The 15,090-nt window shown below is 34.5% G+C and overlaps 2 protein-coding genes across 2 annotated transcripts; both read right to left on the bottom strand.

Moving 5' to 3' along the window:
- Positions 26-3,420, bottom strand: LOC109358351 (protein EARLY FLOWERING 3-like). Its single transcript, XM_019602524.1, has 4 exons — positions 2,978-3,420; positions 2,193-2,875; positions 1,444-1,495; positions 26-1,328 (listed from the first exon to the last, which is right to left on the bottom strand). Exons 2-4 carry the CDS (start codon positions 2,822-2,824, stop codon positions 327-329), a joined length of 1,686 nt encoding a protein of 561 aa, XP_019458069.1. The 5' UTR covers positions 2,825-2,875; positions 2,978-3,420; the 3' UTR covers positions 26-326.
- LOC109358352 (clathrin interactor EPSIN 1) lies at positions 6,809-14,263 on the bottom strand. The gene is made up of 11 exons (XM_019602525.1): positions 14,097-14,263; positions 13,930-13,981; positions 12,659-12,738; positions 12,468-12,546; positions 12,257-12,340; positions 11,994-12,139; positions 11,671-11,886; positions 10,785-10,942; positions 9,538-9,731; positions 8,102-8,498; positions 6,809-7,326 (listed from the first exon to the last, which is right to left on the bottom strand). The coding sequence occupies exons 1-11, from the start codon at positions 14,135-14,137 to the stop codon at positions 7,103-7,105; spliced, it is 1,671 nt and encodes a 556-aa protein (XP_019458070.1). The 5' UTR covers positions 14,138-14,263; the 3' UTR covers positions 6,809-7,102.

Here is a 15,090-nt window from a genome sequence, read left to right as displayed (position 1 = left end):
AACGTTGCAAGTAAATCTAGTCCGGAAAATGTTTCCACTATAGATGAATCCTATAGAGTAATCAATTAGAGTCATCAAGCAATACACAGGTTAAATACCTGAAAAAGCAATTCCAATGCCAAAAATGAAAATCTAAGTGATCCAGAGACAACATACATTAATGTTACATTTGTGACCAGTTTTTGATGTTCCCTAGATATATGATATCTACATACCAATATGCTATATAATTGGGTCAAAGCCAAAAGCATAAGTAAAATAAAGTAACTGGATACACATACCAACTCAAGTCAAAAGATCCATGCTTATTAAACAGTACTAGATACCTAGAGTAAATCACATTGTTTTCTTTCTTCTTGAATTGATTGGAAAATTCTAGCTGCTGATTCTGTTGCAGACCTTCGGTTATGAGGAACAACTTTGATTACCCGTGTCTGTTTTCCGGTTTCAAGAGGCTGAAGGACTCCTTCAGGTATTAGTGTAGCCATATGAGAAAGAGAATGTGCATTTCTTCCTTCAGCAATTTGCCTTTGTCTAATTCCATGTGCCTTTTCAATAAGACTACTTGCTGTACTCCCCTGTATCTCACTCTTCTTTGATGCCTGAAATTTCTTGACATGTGATATAGCTCCATTTTTTTGAGCTGGCAAGTTATATGAGCTTTGATTATGAGTGCTAAAATTGGCTTCCTCTATAGATGAATGACCATTTTGTCCACGAGAACCTTGTGCAGCAAGATGGTTCACTTGTTCATCAGCTGACCCTGACACTGATTGATTCATAACCGGCATGCCATATGGATGGAAGTAGGCAAGGCTGCCTGGAGGAATGTGTGGTGGGACTCCATAGGAAGGATTCATGAAAGTACCACCTGGAGGACCCGGCCCAAAGGGCTCGCATCCTCTTCCGCACATTGTTTCTTGGAATGCAGGCCCCGGATATGGCTTGTAGACAAGACCTTCAGAAGGAGTCATGACAGGTATTAACCATTGATGTCCAGGTGAGTGGTTGAAACCCCAGGAACCCATTCTATTATCAGCAGCTACTTTGGTTTGGTGTGGAGTTCCGGAAAAGGAGGTGTAATTAGAAAGGTGGCAACCATTTTCTGGGATCGAACAAGATCTTTTCCCAACTACATTCTCGGCGGAGTATTCCATTTTATTATGGTTTAGCTTCTCAGAATCATCTTTGCGCTTCAGATTTTGTATCTGAGGTTTAACAACAACATTTACGGCGAGATTAGGAGTAGATCGTTTCGGAAGAGAGTTTCTCATAAAAGAACCATCTTCAAGCAAAAGATCTGGCGATCCAGCAATCAGCTTTTGGACCTATTTAAATTAGAAGAATTAATCTGTATTAACAGGCTTGAAGGGCGAATACAAGTACGAGAAAAGGTAACATGCATCCCATTTTGGATTGGCACAATCTCAGAGATGATTTTACCTTTAGAAGTCTGTGCAATTCAAACACTTGGACTGCAAACACACTCTGTTGACTGTAGAGAGGAATGGGAATTTTATCATGAAATTCGCACAATACTCATCCAATGTGGGACTTTAGACACGTATAATCAAAATAAAATGGAAAATGACACCTTTAGAACTAAATGTGATAATGTTGAAAGGATAAATATATAAACAAATAACTACACAGCAGACTATATATATATATATTCACTAGACAAACATATCATTATCTATCAATGAATAATCATGTCATCATATATTCTCTAAGTGTCATTGCCATACTCGCTGAGATTATCCTGCATCACTTGGTCCCCGCCTTAGTCCAAGCCCTTCAGTGCGGCAAGGGCAAGCAGTCCAGTAAAGAAACTTGCCCCAGTGGTCATATGGAGAACCACGAGGAAACCGAGAAAGGAATATATCCATACAGTGGACCATGAGATGATCTTCTGTCACAAGGGTCCCCCTCCAATATGGTACAACATTTTAAGACTGCTCACTGTCCTGTTGTAAGATCATCCAGTGCCATCAGCCCATCATAGAAACATTATTAAGGACTTCGAAAACGCAAAAAAAAAAAATTTAGACAATTCATGTAAGAGAATACCATCAAGCTGAAGCATGTAAGAGAAACCACTCATCATAAATCAGAAAAGAGTTTCACAAGGAAATAGTTCAACTATGAGATGACCACACAAACAGATGCCACTGACAATCAACAAAACTTACTTGACAAATTTTCTTCTTGCTTTCCAGAAACGTTTTTGACCTAGTACCCCAACAACATCATCAGGAGAAGCTTTCAGGCTTGATAAATTTTCTGTGGAGGAGATCTTGGAAACATCGTCACCATCATCTGAACTTCCCTTCTGTACCAGGCTTCCGGTCCTAGTATCATGAAATTCAGCATCATGTGTTGCCTCAACAGGAGAATCTTGGTACTCTTGATTTTGAATCACCTTGGCTTGCCTCGCCAAACTTTTGATAGTTTCTATAGTCGATATGTTTTTCACGTGTAGCTCTCTACTTTCGCTTACTTGTGGCAGCCCTTCGCTCTCACTACTCGCATCTTCTCTAATATTGATAGGTGGAGAGTCGAGTTGTTTTCGATGCCTGCCACCATCTTTCTGGACTTCTATCGAACAACCAAAATTCCTAGAGCTCATAGAAGTGAGTTTTTCCATCTCAAAGTTCACCAGTCTTTTATCATTATATTGACCAATCCTCGAATCAACATAAACAGGAACCATAAAGTCATCTTCATCTACTTTGTTCCTCTGTTCAAGTTGTGCAGATGAAGTGTTCTGGCTTGCTCCATTGAATTGATGAGAAATATAACTCTCAGCTCGTTGAGTAGGCATTTGTGAAGGTAAATTACCTGGGATGATATAACTTCTCTCTGACCCGGTGCCCTGCAAACATGTTAAGTTAATTCATGTTAGAGATATACATGAAGTCATTCATAAACCTTCACCAAACAGCTTAACCTTTTGAAGAAGTTAGTAATTCTTAACATGGTTTCAGATCCTCTACCACCGATGGCGAGAAGTTTGGCCCTTGTAGGTTGCAGCCTCCAATCTATTACACTAAAATTAAATTTCAACTCATTATAAAAATGGACTCGCATACTCTCCACACAAAGCCCAATACGCACTTGCTTTAGAGGGTGTGTTAGAGACTCTTCCTTGAGGAGGCATGTTAAATATAAATCATTTATGAGTCTTAACCTAATAGTGACTAATACCTTAACCTTTTTAAACACAGAATAGAAAAACTACAATATCTTGATTACCACACACATACACATGCACATACATGCAGATATAGAAAACTAAAAACTCCTAGGTAGAATATACAAAGCTAAGAATCCCTTAGGTATCAATTTGTGAGTAGATAGAACATGATGGTATGTTCTGTTTTATTTGATTCTACCGCTTTTACAGAAACCAAACTGTTCCGCTCTTTGCTTATTTGGAAGAGTTTGCTTATTTGGAAGAGTTTGCTTATTTGGGCTTTACAAGAACAACTTATGAAAATAATCTCATGAAAATAGCTTCTAAAAATAGCTTATAACCTTTTCAATAAACTCCTTTTAACCTTATTGGCTTATTTCAACAAGTTACCAAAAATGCTTATGCAGATAACTTTGTTTTAACTTATTTCAAAATAGTTTATTGAATAAGCACTTAATTAAACTAGTTACCCAATCACGACAAGTATGAGATTTATACACTATCATTATATCATTCACCATTGATATTTAATCATTATTTACTTTTCAAAAAAAAAAAAAGTAATCCAAATGAATAATAGATAATGAGGTGCATGTGCATAATCTTTACACTGTCAGTGCATAAATTTTCCTTTAATCTATTCTCATGTCATGCTGTATCAGACACTTACCTAAATTGCTAAAAGCAGTTAAACAAATAACACACAAAAGTTACAACATATAATAACATAAGCATAAAACCACAAAACGGCAAATTTATTTGTATGGTACACCTTGATCCAAAATTTACGGTTTTGGTGCACATTTTAGAAATATTACCAAACATGTGTATTTTTTATAAAATCGGCATCTTATATGCCGATTCTGTCTTCTTCTTTTTGTTTCACTCCCCCTAAATCGTCAACAATGGGGGAGTTTCATTATTAATTTTTTTATCATCTCCCCCTAAATAGACAATTGGGGAGTTTTCTTTAATTTTTTTTTGTTATCATCTCCCCCTCCCCTAAATTGGCAATCCCCTAAATTGGCAATGCGGGAGTTTTCTTTAATTTTTTTTATCATCTCCCTCTAAATCAACAATGGGGGAGTTTTCTTTTAATTTTTTTTTATCATCTCCCCTAAATCGACAATGGGTATAGTTTTATTTTTCTATATAATTAAAATATTTTCAAACCCTAACCCCAGCAACACCTAACCTGTCAATATTTTGTTCGAAAACTAGTTATTAATAAAACATATGTATAACTAGTTTTGGAACAAAATATTGACGTATTAGGTGTTGCTGGGGTTAGGGTTTGAAAATATTTTAATTATATAGAAAAATAAAACTAGCCCATTGTCAGGGAGATGATAAAAAAAATTAAAAGAAAACTCCCGAGATGATAACAAAAAATAATTAAAAAAAAACTCTCTCATTGCCGATTTAGTAGGGAGATGATAAATTTTTTTAAAAAAAAAAAACTCCCCTATCACCGATTTAGGGGAGAGAGATAAAAAAAATAATAATAATAAAACTCCCCATTGTTGACAATTTAGGGAAGTAAAACAAAAGAAAAAGACAGAATCGGCATACAAGATGCCAATTATATAAAAAATACACATTTTCGGTCAGTGTGCACCATACAAGTAAATTTGCCGCCACAAAACTAAACAATGAAGTACCTTGTTAGAGGATCCACGTGAAGGAATAGTAAAGTGTTCATATAGAGCCATTTTATTCCTTGGTGGTGCTCTTGGCCCTCCTTTCTCTGTATCATTGACATGAAGCCTTGGGAACATGGGCCCCACCTTCTCAGCTTTCCCTCTCTTCATTCTTCTCCAACAACAACAACAACCAATAATTATCTCTTCCTATTAATCTAACAATCACACAAAATAAAATTATTACAGAATTAAATCATAATCGTGAATCCGAATGAAGATGGAGAATGGAAGTAGTTTAGTTTGTGAAGGTCAGCAATGGAGAGTGAAGACAATAGAAAAGGTAAAATTAAGGATTGTTTGGTTTCAGAATGAAAGTGAAGAAAAGTTGTTTACTTTAGCTTACAACGTTGAGAAAAGTGAAAAGTGATGCTTGTGGGACCCACTTGGATACAGCTGGAACTACAAGATCTCCACTAATATGTTTAACTAGATTTTCTCCTATAAAATCTTTATTTTATATTATTTCTTTTTTGGAACAACAGTGCGAGGGAAGAGAGAAAAGGAAGCCCGTGACTAACTTTTTTCCAATAAAATAATAATAATGTTATTTTCTCAGTTGTGTATTAATAAGACAATATATATTGTCACAAACATCTTAATCCACTACATTATTCAAATGTCGATTTATCTTCTTTTTTTAACTGCTAAGTTTTATATGAACTTTTCCAGTTGGAAACAATCATCTTCAAACAAGTAACTTCAAACAAAATTTATATTTTCAACCAAACTAAAGTCATATTTTCTCACCTTTTACAAACTTGATTCTAGAAACTCCTATTGTGATTCTATAAAATTGTCAGACATGGTGGCAAAGAGTCCCAACCATGTCTATAACTTCAAAAATGATTCTGAAGGCTGCAAAAACGTGAAACAGAGGAATAAAGATAAACCATTTCTCAAATTGTTACACACCAATGATAATAAAGCAAAAATATAAAAAATAATAATTTTTAATTGACATGACATAGTTTTATTGGTGCAAGACTTGAGTTGGGACATAAAACCATTGTTTGTACATACTAAATCAAGAGCCTTAGCATATGAAACAATTATTATCCAACTTTGAAGTATTAAAGGTGTGAAATTCTATTCTCCAAAGATAATAGAAACTGACTAAGGAAAGTTTGAGCAAAACCTTCCACTAACTAACTAGGTGTTAAAAGTCTTTTGATAAGCCAGTTCTCATATAGAGATCGATATGTTGTAAATAAGGGTTTGAACAGAATTTAAATCAGTAAATCGAGTTTAGGTACTAAAAAGCGAATCATAAAGTATATCTCAGTGAAGACTGAGCTCAATTAACTTCATTTGATATATATATATTACAAGAATACAGCAAGTAAAATTGAACTTTCCTCATTGACTTCCTACAGGCGAAAAATAAGCCCTGAAGAGCATATGATTGTAGAAGATGTTAAGTTTTCTATTATACAATAGCTTACTCTTTAATATATAACTATATTTCCACAATCAATAAGTGTACAGAAATTGCAGCTGCAGTCACCTTTGTCTCCATGCAACTCTCTGAATAAGTTTCTTCTCAAACTTTCAAATAACTTTGTTTGCCATAGATAGATTTTAATAAATTACACTGATAATGCTCAAGTTAAGCTAAATCATACTCAACACCCTTCATGTTTAAAACATTACACTCACCTCTCCCAAGAAGAAATCAGTGTACATGGTATATAGTATAATATATGTATATAAATTATGGATGGTTTGTATAAGTGTAAAAATGGAGAGATTGTTTGTGTAGTTTCAGTAAATCTTAGGGGACCAGAGTATAATTTACTCTACATTTTATTGGAAGGCATCAACAATTCAACAATTCAACAATAATAGTAGTAAGAAAGCAAAGCATATAATATATTAAAGTTTAGCAAAATGGAATGAGAAAGAAAAAACATTGATAAGTTGATCTTAGTAATTAATGATTAACACATCAAGAGCAGTCATAAAGTTGAACGGGATATTTCACAACTCATAGCAGTGCCACCAGAAATTCGGGCACTGCAGGATGTTGAAATGGATCCGACATAAACAGCATTAACAAGCAACAGTAACTTTTTAAATAATAAAATCAGTGTGAGAAATATGTATGAACAAAACCCACCATGCCAAAGAGCTCAACAATCTCATGATGTCAACACACAAAAAATAAGTAAAATGGTGATGGAACGGAGGATAAAATCTGAGAATTTTACTTTTGGAACCCACCATATTGATATGGTTGGCTTCCAAGGCTTGAGAATAAGTCGTCTCCAGTTGCTGGCTGTGAAGGAGTGAATCCAGACCTACCGAGGCCAGATCCTGAACCCATAGCTCTCCCCATGTAAAATGCAGGTGGCATGCCTTTCTCCCTTTCATCTAATCCATCGCTCAATCCGCCCACAATGCCAACATCCGAAAGGTTTACTTTTTTCGCTGCCAAGTGATAAAGGAAAATTACAGAAGCTACTAAAACAAATTGCATATTAGAGGGACAAAAAAAGCAAAAATGTGCTTGTAAACTTGAGTGTGTCTAACACAATCAGCGAATACAGAGAACAAATTGCTATTTAAAGTGCATTTATTTCACAATCACATCATTTAACACATTGATTCCTGATAGTGAACATGCAGAGAGGGAGGAAAGGAGATGTCAATGAACACAAAAGTAGTTAACAATGATACTCCAACCCTATTCAAATGTATGTACACTTAAGCAACGGACTTGTGCATCTTTTAGACATCATAACATACCAGAATGCAATGCATTAAGGTATCCATATTGCTAAGACTCTCATATAATTAATATAATACAATATGAAATTTTAGGGTTGTAATTAGTGATACAAGGGGAGTAGAAAACAATTTTGGTAAGACTCGCTACAGTCTTGAGCAAGAGTCTCGAAAATGGCTCAAGCTTAAGACTCCACTTAAGTGTCATAGCCACATTGCATCTAAGAATTGAGTCTTAGGCTAAGACACTATCTTAAGATTAGGGATGTGGACGCCCTTAGTCACTCTGAGGAGCAGAAGATAATCATAAAAAGCTAAAAACCTCAGGAATAAATTGTGCCCGGATGCACTCTTCCAAGAAATAGACCATACAGCTACATATTACTTAGAATATGTAGATACAGTGAATTGAGTAGCAACTTATCAGAGAATAATATGATGTGCAAAACCTATTAAAAAGACAAAATAGTAAACTTACGAGCAGATATATTGAGATCAATCAATCCACGGCTTAGTGAATCTGCCCAAACACCAGACTTCACCTGGAAACTATCCTTTTTAGGTGTAACTTTAGAGTCCCCTGGAGATTTACCAATCGTGATACCCTGGCTGGCATCACTGACAACATTAGTTGTGGGCTGTGCGGGTTGCGATGATACTGAATCGGATTGAGAAGTAAATTCACCAAACATATCAGGTCCATCAAAATTGTTAAGTGGAACAGCAGCAAAGGGATCAAAATTGATGTTATTCACAGGACCAGAGTTTCCTGACTTGCTTTCTGACTTCACATCTGGCTCAGGGATGGAAAACAAGTCAACCGTTGGTGTAATGGAAGGAAGGGCAGGTTGGGAAGAAAATAGATCGACTTCATCCTGTACGAAAATCAAGAAAAAAATGAATTGAAGTTAAGCACTGTGAAAGAAAACGGGGAGAAAGAAGGTAAATAATGTTCTCTCTAATGAGTAATCTTAATTCACAATTACGAATTAAAACTATTAAGATGGCCATTTTTTAAGGGTTTTCTGGTCTTAAAATGTTTTCTCACACCCTTTGGGTGTCAAACTAATCCTTGTTTGGGATACAGAGGTTGTCGTTACCCACAACTACTTTCTTGCGGACTCAAACCCCCAATGATTCAAAGGCCCCTAAGGGTCTGTTTGCGAGTTGGGTGTTGGAGGGGAAGGAAGGGAAAGGGAAGGCTTCAAAGTCATCTTACAAGTATATTTTGTGGCTCTAAAGTCTTCCATCTCCCTTCCTTCCCCTCCAGAACTCAACTCACAAACATACCTTAAGTCACTGAGCTCAAGCCTGCTTACCACTAGAGCCACCCCTTGCTGGGTTTTTTCCATGTAATTGAACACACTTAAAATCATCTAGTGAAGAATTGTACACCATCAATAATTCTAAATGGTGTACCTCGCTCCACCTCTTGCTGCCCCTTCCCAGACCATCTTAGCACACTAACTTCTATTGTTCATACCAGAATGACAATCTAAAAAAGTAAGAATTTGGAAATTAAAACTGATATTATATCTTAATTAAGGATAGAGCAATGATATTTTTTTCAATAAAGCATGCAGTCAAGCAATCCTACTTGTGCAAATAGGCAGCTTTCTCACCCATTATGGCATCAATGTTCATGAAAGAGGTTTGAAGCTCAGAGATGTTTACTTTTATTTATTTAATATAATATGTATAGAACAACACTGGAAGAGGTCAATTACATTGATCGAACGACGTCATAATGCTCTATTGTAAATCATGTCCATCAACAAAGCATTGATATGTAAATCTTTCCTAGTTGTATTGCCTATGGTTTTCTTGGTCTCCCTCTACCTCTAAAAATTGGACTAACTTTAGAGGTGAAATGAATTACTATAACACTAAAATTTAGAAGTGACTACATCTAACCTGTGGTTGAGAACTAGCTCCCTTGTCCACATGAGGCTCAGCTGATACAAATGCTGCATCTGCAAAGAGATCAACCTCTGACACACCACTAGTTACAGGCTTTTCTGTTGGAACAGGAGTTGGAGCATCCATGAGGTCACCAATTAAATCTTGTGCAAAGAAATCAACATGATTAGAGCTTCCAGCTGTAGCCTCTGTTGAAAAGAAAAATCAACGATTTAATATCATTCAAGTATATTGATCCTGCAAAAACAAATGAATTGCTGACACCATAGTCAATGTGGTTTTTCTTCTTTCATTTTTCCAGTGCCTCCCTTAGGAGGGAGGAGGAAAACTTATGGCAGAACAGTGGAATACATCCTAGTTCACAGGTTTTCTTAGAAGTATATGACCTTGGTTTCTTAGCACAAGAAAACAAAGCAGGTCAGAATTGAAGGAAGCCTTAAAGGGGTAATAACTGTAATTTGCAGTAAGTAGTGAACTTAAATTATAGGCCATTTGTTAACATTGGTAAGAAGAATAAATTTAAAAAAAAAATTGAGAGAAGGGAGATGACCATGTGGTGGCAGTGGCACAGAGTTATCCTCTACAAGCATAAATTAGTTTGAGGTTACATGATTATTTTCATGGAAATACGACCATGTTACCTCTTTTACACCATCCCAAATCCCTCTACCTCAATAAAGTAATTTCATTTAAGAAAATAATCTTGAATCAAAGTCACCCTAGTCATGTTCAAAAAGCAAATATGAGTCATGGACTACAAAATTGCTCAACATCTCACCTAATAAAAACGCCCGCAAAGAGTTGTTCATGTTTAATATCGATATAGATAGATTAGCGCTACAGCTTATAGCAATAACAATACTATTCTTCCTTTTGATAAATACTCTTATAAATTCTCCTATAATAAAAAAGTTTTCAAAAAGTTGTTCATGTTTACTATTACCATTCTATCGATGTAGACAGATTAGTACAACAGCTCATAGCAAATCAATATCATTCTTCCTTTCGATAAATGCTCTTGTAAATTCTAATGATAACAGACTCATGGTAGATAACTATCATATGGTAGATAATATGATTTACTCGGAGGCCTTGCATGTGCAAGTTTGCACCACACTTATAACAGAAACATGTGCACAACATTAATGTCTATCAACTTGAGAGAATAGGTTAATATTTCTCTTAAAATTAAATGAATAGAATCAGCAACTGGTACATGGGAGACTGTTCATAATACTTACTGGTAGAAGTTCCTCTTGGATCAAAATCATCAAAGTCATCTTCAGTATTGCTTGTAGCTACTATTGCACTTTGAGAAGGAACTGAATTGTAACTATCATATGCATCTGCATTGGTGGATGATTTTGATACTCTGGATGACATACTCTCTTGACTTTTGCTGCAAGATAGAAATTCTGGATTAAGAATATCGGCAAATATAATATAATCAATGCAGTATGGAGAGGCAATAGCATGTATCTGTCTATGCATAAAATATAACCTGTGCTAGTAAAAGGTGGAACATGAGATAAGCATCTCCACCACCTAACCAATTTTCACACCTAAAAGTGTTCTCAAAAGTCAAAACAACCTTGTCAAAGTATGCAAGGAAGAGTAAGGATCAAAGGCTTGAGTTTGAACATGTGCCCTGTTATTAGAATGTGGCTTGTGTCAAATGATATCATGCACCATGGTGTCATGTAACGAGTCTTTGGGGGGGAGGGCAAATTGCAACAAATGCCTTGCATATTTCATGTTGTTCAAAGAGATGCTTTATTCTATAGATAATTTGCCTTCAACTAATATTTTGCCTCTTATGAAGATTAGTATCAGAATTAGAGTTGAGCCTCTATTTTCCCCAAGGGTAGTAAAGGTAAAGGAAGATTTTTTAGATAAAAAGACATTTGAGTGCATACCAACAACATTTTTAATTATAATGGAATTTAATACTCTTTTACAGGATACAATGTGAGTTGAAAATTGCTCAGGCGAGAGAGACACTAGATGATCCAAATTCAAATCTACCTAGGCTTTATGGCAATATACTTCAATTATTTTAGTATGGAACAAACTTAAAGTATATTTACCATTATTTGCAGACCATAGGAGTGGTTAGATATGCCTTACCTGGAAGAGCGTGCAGAACGCTTCTTGAAGGAGTTCTCTTGATCTTTCTCAACCTTTTCTTCCTCATAGTTCCCCTTGTCTCTATAGCTATCTCTAAACCTGTCATCATCTCCTGATCCAAAGCCTCCATATTTATTATTGCTCTGAAAGCTGCCACTACTAAATGAAGCTGACCCAGACTTGTACGTAATTCCACTAGAAGAAACTCCAATGTACCTAAATAAAGCACCCCAAACAAAAAATATCATTTGTTGACAACACAATCTATATAGTTTTAGTTAAACTCATAACTCAAGAATAAAGTCTTGACGAATTTGACCTACTTATCACGGTTTGAAGCAGCTTTATTTCTGACTTCTTGTATCTTATCCCTATTATTTAAAAGTGCCACAATGGTTTCTGACTTCTTCCTGACATTCAGTCCGACATCCTTCCCACTAGGCTCAACATATTCAAAACTTGAAAGTGCCTTCACCAATCAGAAGTGAATGACAATTATGTATGAAAAAATTATATCATTTTTCCTATTGTCAACGCGAGAATTGCCACAACAAAAATTAGCCAAATACATATGAAGGACACTTACTGAGATCTGAAAAGTATGTTCAATAATGTCATCTACTGCTCGTTCAGATCCATTTGATATCAAATACTCTATCACAGCTAATGCCTGACACAGAAGTACACAGTTATTGAAGGGGAAAAAAAGTTTAATGTATAAACACATAGAATGCAAAAGACCTTCTCCATGTATGCTAAAATCTTAGGGAATAACATGGTTATGGGGAAAGTGTTACCTTATATACATAACGCCAATCCTTTCCCGTCTCACTCAGTCGTGTCCAAAGGACATTCATGACCATCTGACATTCAGCACTGAAAGTATACCCAAAACAATAAACTAACTAGAACAATATAAGCAACTTTCTCTAAATATGAGGATAACACATTTCAAAGTAATACAAGCAGAAAGGAGATGGCTGTTTACAATTTTTTGGTAGCCTGTGCAATTTCTGCCAGCGCAGAACCATGAGGACCCCAAGGTTCATTATCAGTTGCATCCAACACCTAAATTTTTAACAAGGGTGAAAAACCCAACAAATAATGTCAGTAAGTTTATTGTTCACCAACTTTGAAGTTCAAATATTTGAGTTATAATTGAGTTATACAAGCATTCCACAATCTGTGTCTGCAGAAAAAGAGGGCCATGACATATCATTCATCCTACATAAATTTGACTCATGTCACCAAGTTAAAGGGAAAAGGAACTAAAATTGATTTGTGAACTTCAAAATTTGAAGCCTGGTAAAATAACTGAAAGAATAAACATAACTCAGTCACAACAATCCATATCTAAGAATATTGTGGCCTACAAAAAGTTCCTCATGTTCTTATCAGAAATATGCCATATTCACCAGTAATGATAATTACTTTGTATTTGCACAGGAACAAGGCACAAAACTAAACTTTTGAATGAACAATCAAGACATGCTGGCATGAGTATTCTAAAATGGAGATAAGTGCATACAGGGGCCAACTTTACCTAAAGCTGAAATCAAATTTAATTGTGAAGAATGCATACACAAATTGAAATAATTATCCTTGGACTTTCTTTGGGAAACGAAATAGCAAGGGAAAGAAGGTTGGCAATGGTTATAGACATGATATATGCATTCCTGAACTGCTAACTTCCAATCCTCTCATTCTCATTCTTCCCTAGTTAGTTTCCCAAAAGAAGGTTAAAGTTTAGTTAATTAAATTCAGTCTCTCTGTCCAAAGGTCTAATTATGCAACATGAGTGGATCCAAATTCCATGAACGGGACGAAGTTGCTGTGTTCAGTTTGTAAATTTCCTGTTTTCATTTTCCAATAAAAACATGTTTGAATAAATGCTTAGTTGGCGCATTGGTTCTAGAAATGAGAAGCTGAAAATGCAGGTAGTAACATCCTTATTTTTAGTTTGATTTGAAATATCGAAATGAAAACAGAAAATTTGTTGATCCACTACTACCAAAACATATTGTGTATCAAAAAATGAAAATAACAAATCAAAATCAAACAGGAGTTCGATATCAGAGATTCTCCCCTGAGCAACAGAAACAATTCACATACAAATCAATTCTCGAGAAACGCAATCTAATTCCAGAAATTTCACAACGGATATTCAAATAAAAATAAAAAACAAAAAAATCAAACAGGAACTTTAAGACTCTCAATCAAACCAACGCAAATAACAGAAACAAACAGTTTAAATTCCACCTTCTGTTCGATTTCTGGAACCTTGAGCACTTTCAGATTCACCTCTCTCTTTCTGTTTTCACAATCATAATAATGAAATCAAGGAGAATTTCACAGATTGAGATAGATTTATATTAAAGGAAGTAAAAAATATTGCAACGAATTCATGATGAAAAAAGGAAGCTCACATTTCTCGAACGGTTTGATCGAAAACCTTCATGAAATCCATGGTGGATCTGCAAAATGTGGTGTTTGTGTTTGTAGATCTGATTTGGTTGAGAAGAAAGGGGTAAAATAAATTCAGGTAATGATATAAGATTGCAGCAAATTCGATTACCAAATTCCCTATTTACCCCGATTTACTTCCTTTAATATTTTATTTTCGTAACAAAATGTTTATTCGAGTGATGTTGATTTGATTGAATTGGAGAATCATTTTCTATCTTAATAGCATTGTTTATAATGTATAATTTATATGCTATAAATATTAAATATAATAATTTATGTTAGATATTATAATTTGAAGTTGAACATATTTGATTGAAGTAATTATTCAATTCTATTATATAAAAATTGAACATTCAAATAATTGAATCACTTGCAATTATCTTTACAGGTCATTTTTTCTTTATGAAATTATACATGTATCTTAGATATCTATATTCAATCAATACAATAATCTGACTTAAATGAACCGATAGTGAAATTATATATTTATATTTGAATCTTATTGGTTAAATTGGATATGTGGTTAATTGAATGTGTTTAATAGAAGTATTAATCTCTATTAAACAATGATCTTATTAAATCTGTTTTATAATTTAATATAAAATTATATGTTTTTTACGGTCCTAATCAATTAAGTATTGTATAGATAAATTAAAATATATCAATTAAAAATAAACATAAAAACAAAATAAAACTTTCAATCTCATTTCACTTAGAAAAGTTATTATATGAAACAAAATTAGTTGATCTAACTAATTCTCACTCATTGATCATGCATTAATGAGATATTTAATCAATTTCTTTTTACTCCATATCAATGGTACGTATAAAAAGGAAGGGTTGGTAGTGTATAATAGTAACTCATAGTCTTTTAGTTTTCCAACCATATATATATATATAATAATTAACAATTATTTACAATTTAATTTTCATTAGAACATAAAATAGTAATGA

Source organism: Lupinus angustifolius, chromosome LG10 (assembly GCF_001865875.1).
Source record: "Lupinus angustifolius cultivar Tanjil chromosome LG10, LupAngTanjil_v1.0, whole genome shotgun sequence".
Lineage (NCBI taxonomy): Eukaryota > Viridiplantae > Streptophyta > Magnoliopsida > Fabales > Fabaceae > Lupinus > Lupinus angustifolius.
Note: the sequence above shows the minus strand (reverse complement) of the source record. Positions and strands in the feature narration are given on the sequence as shown.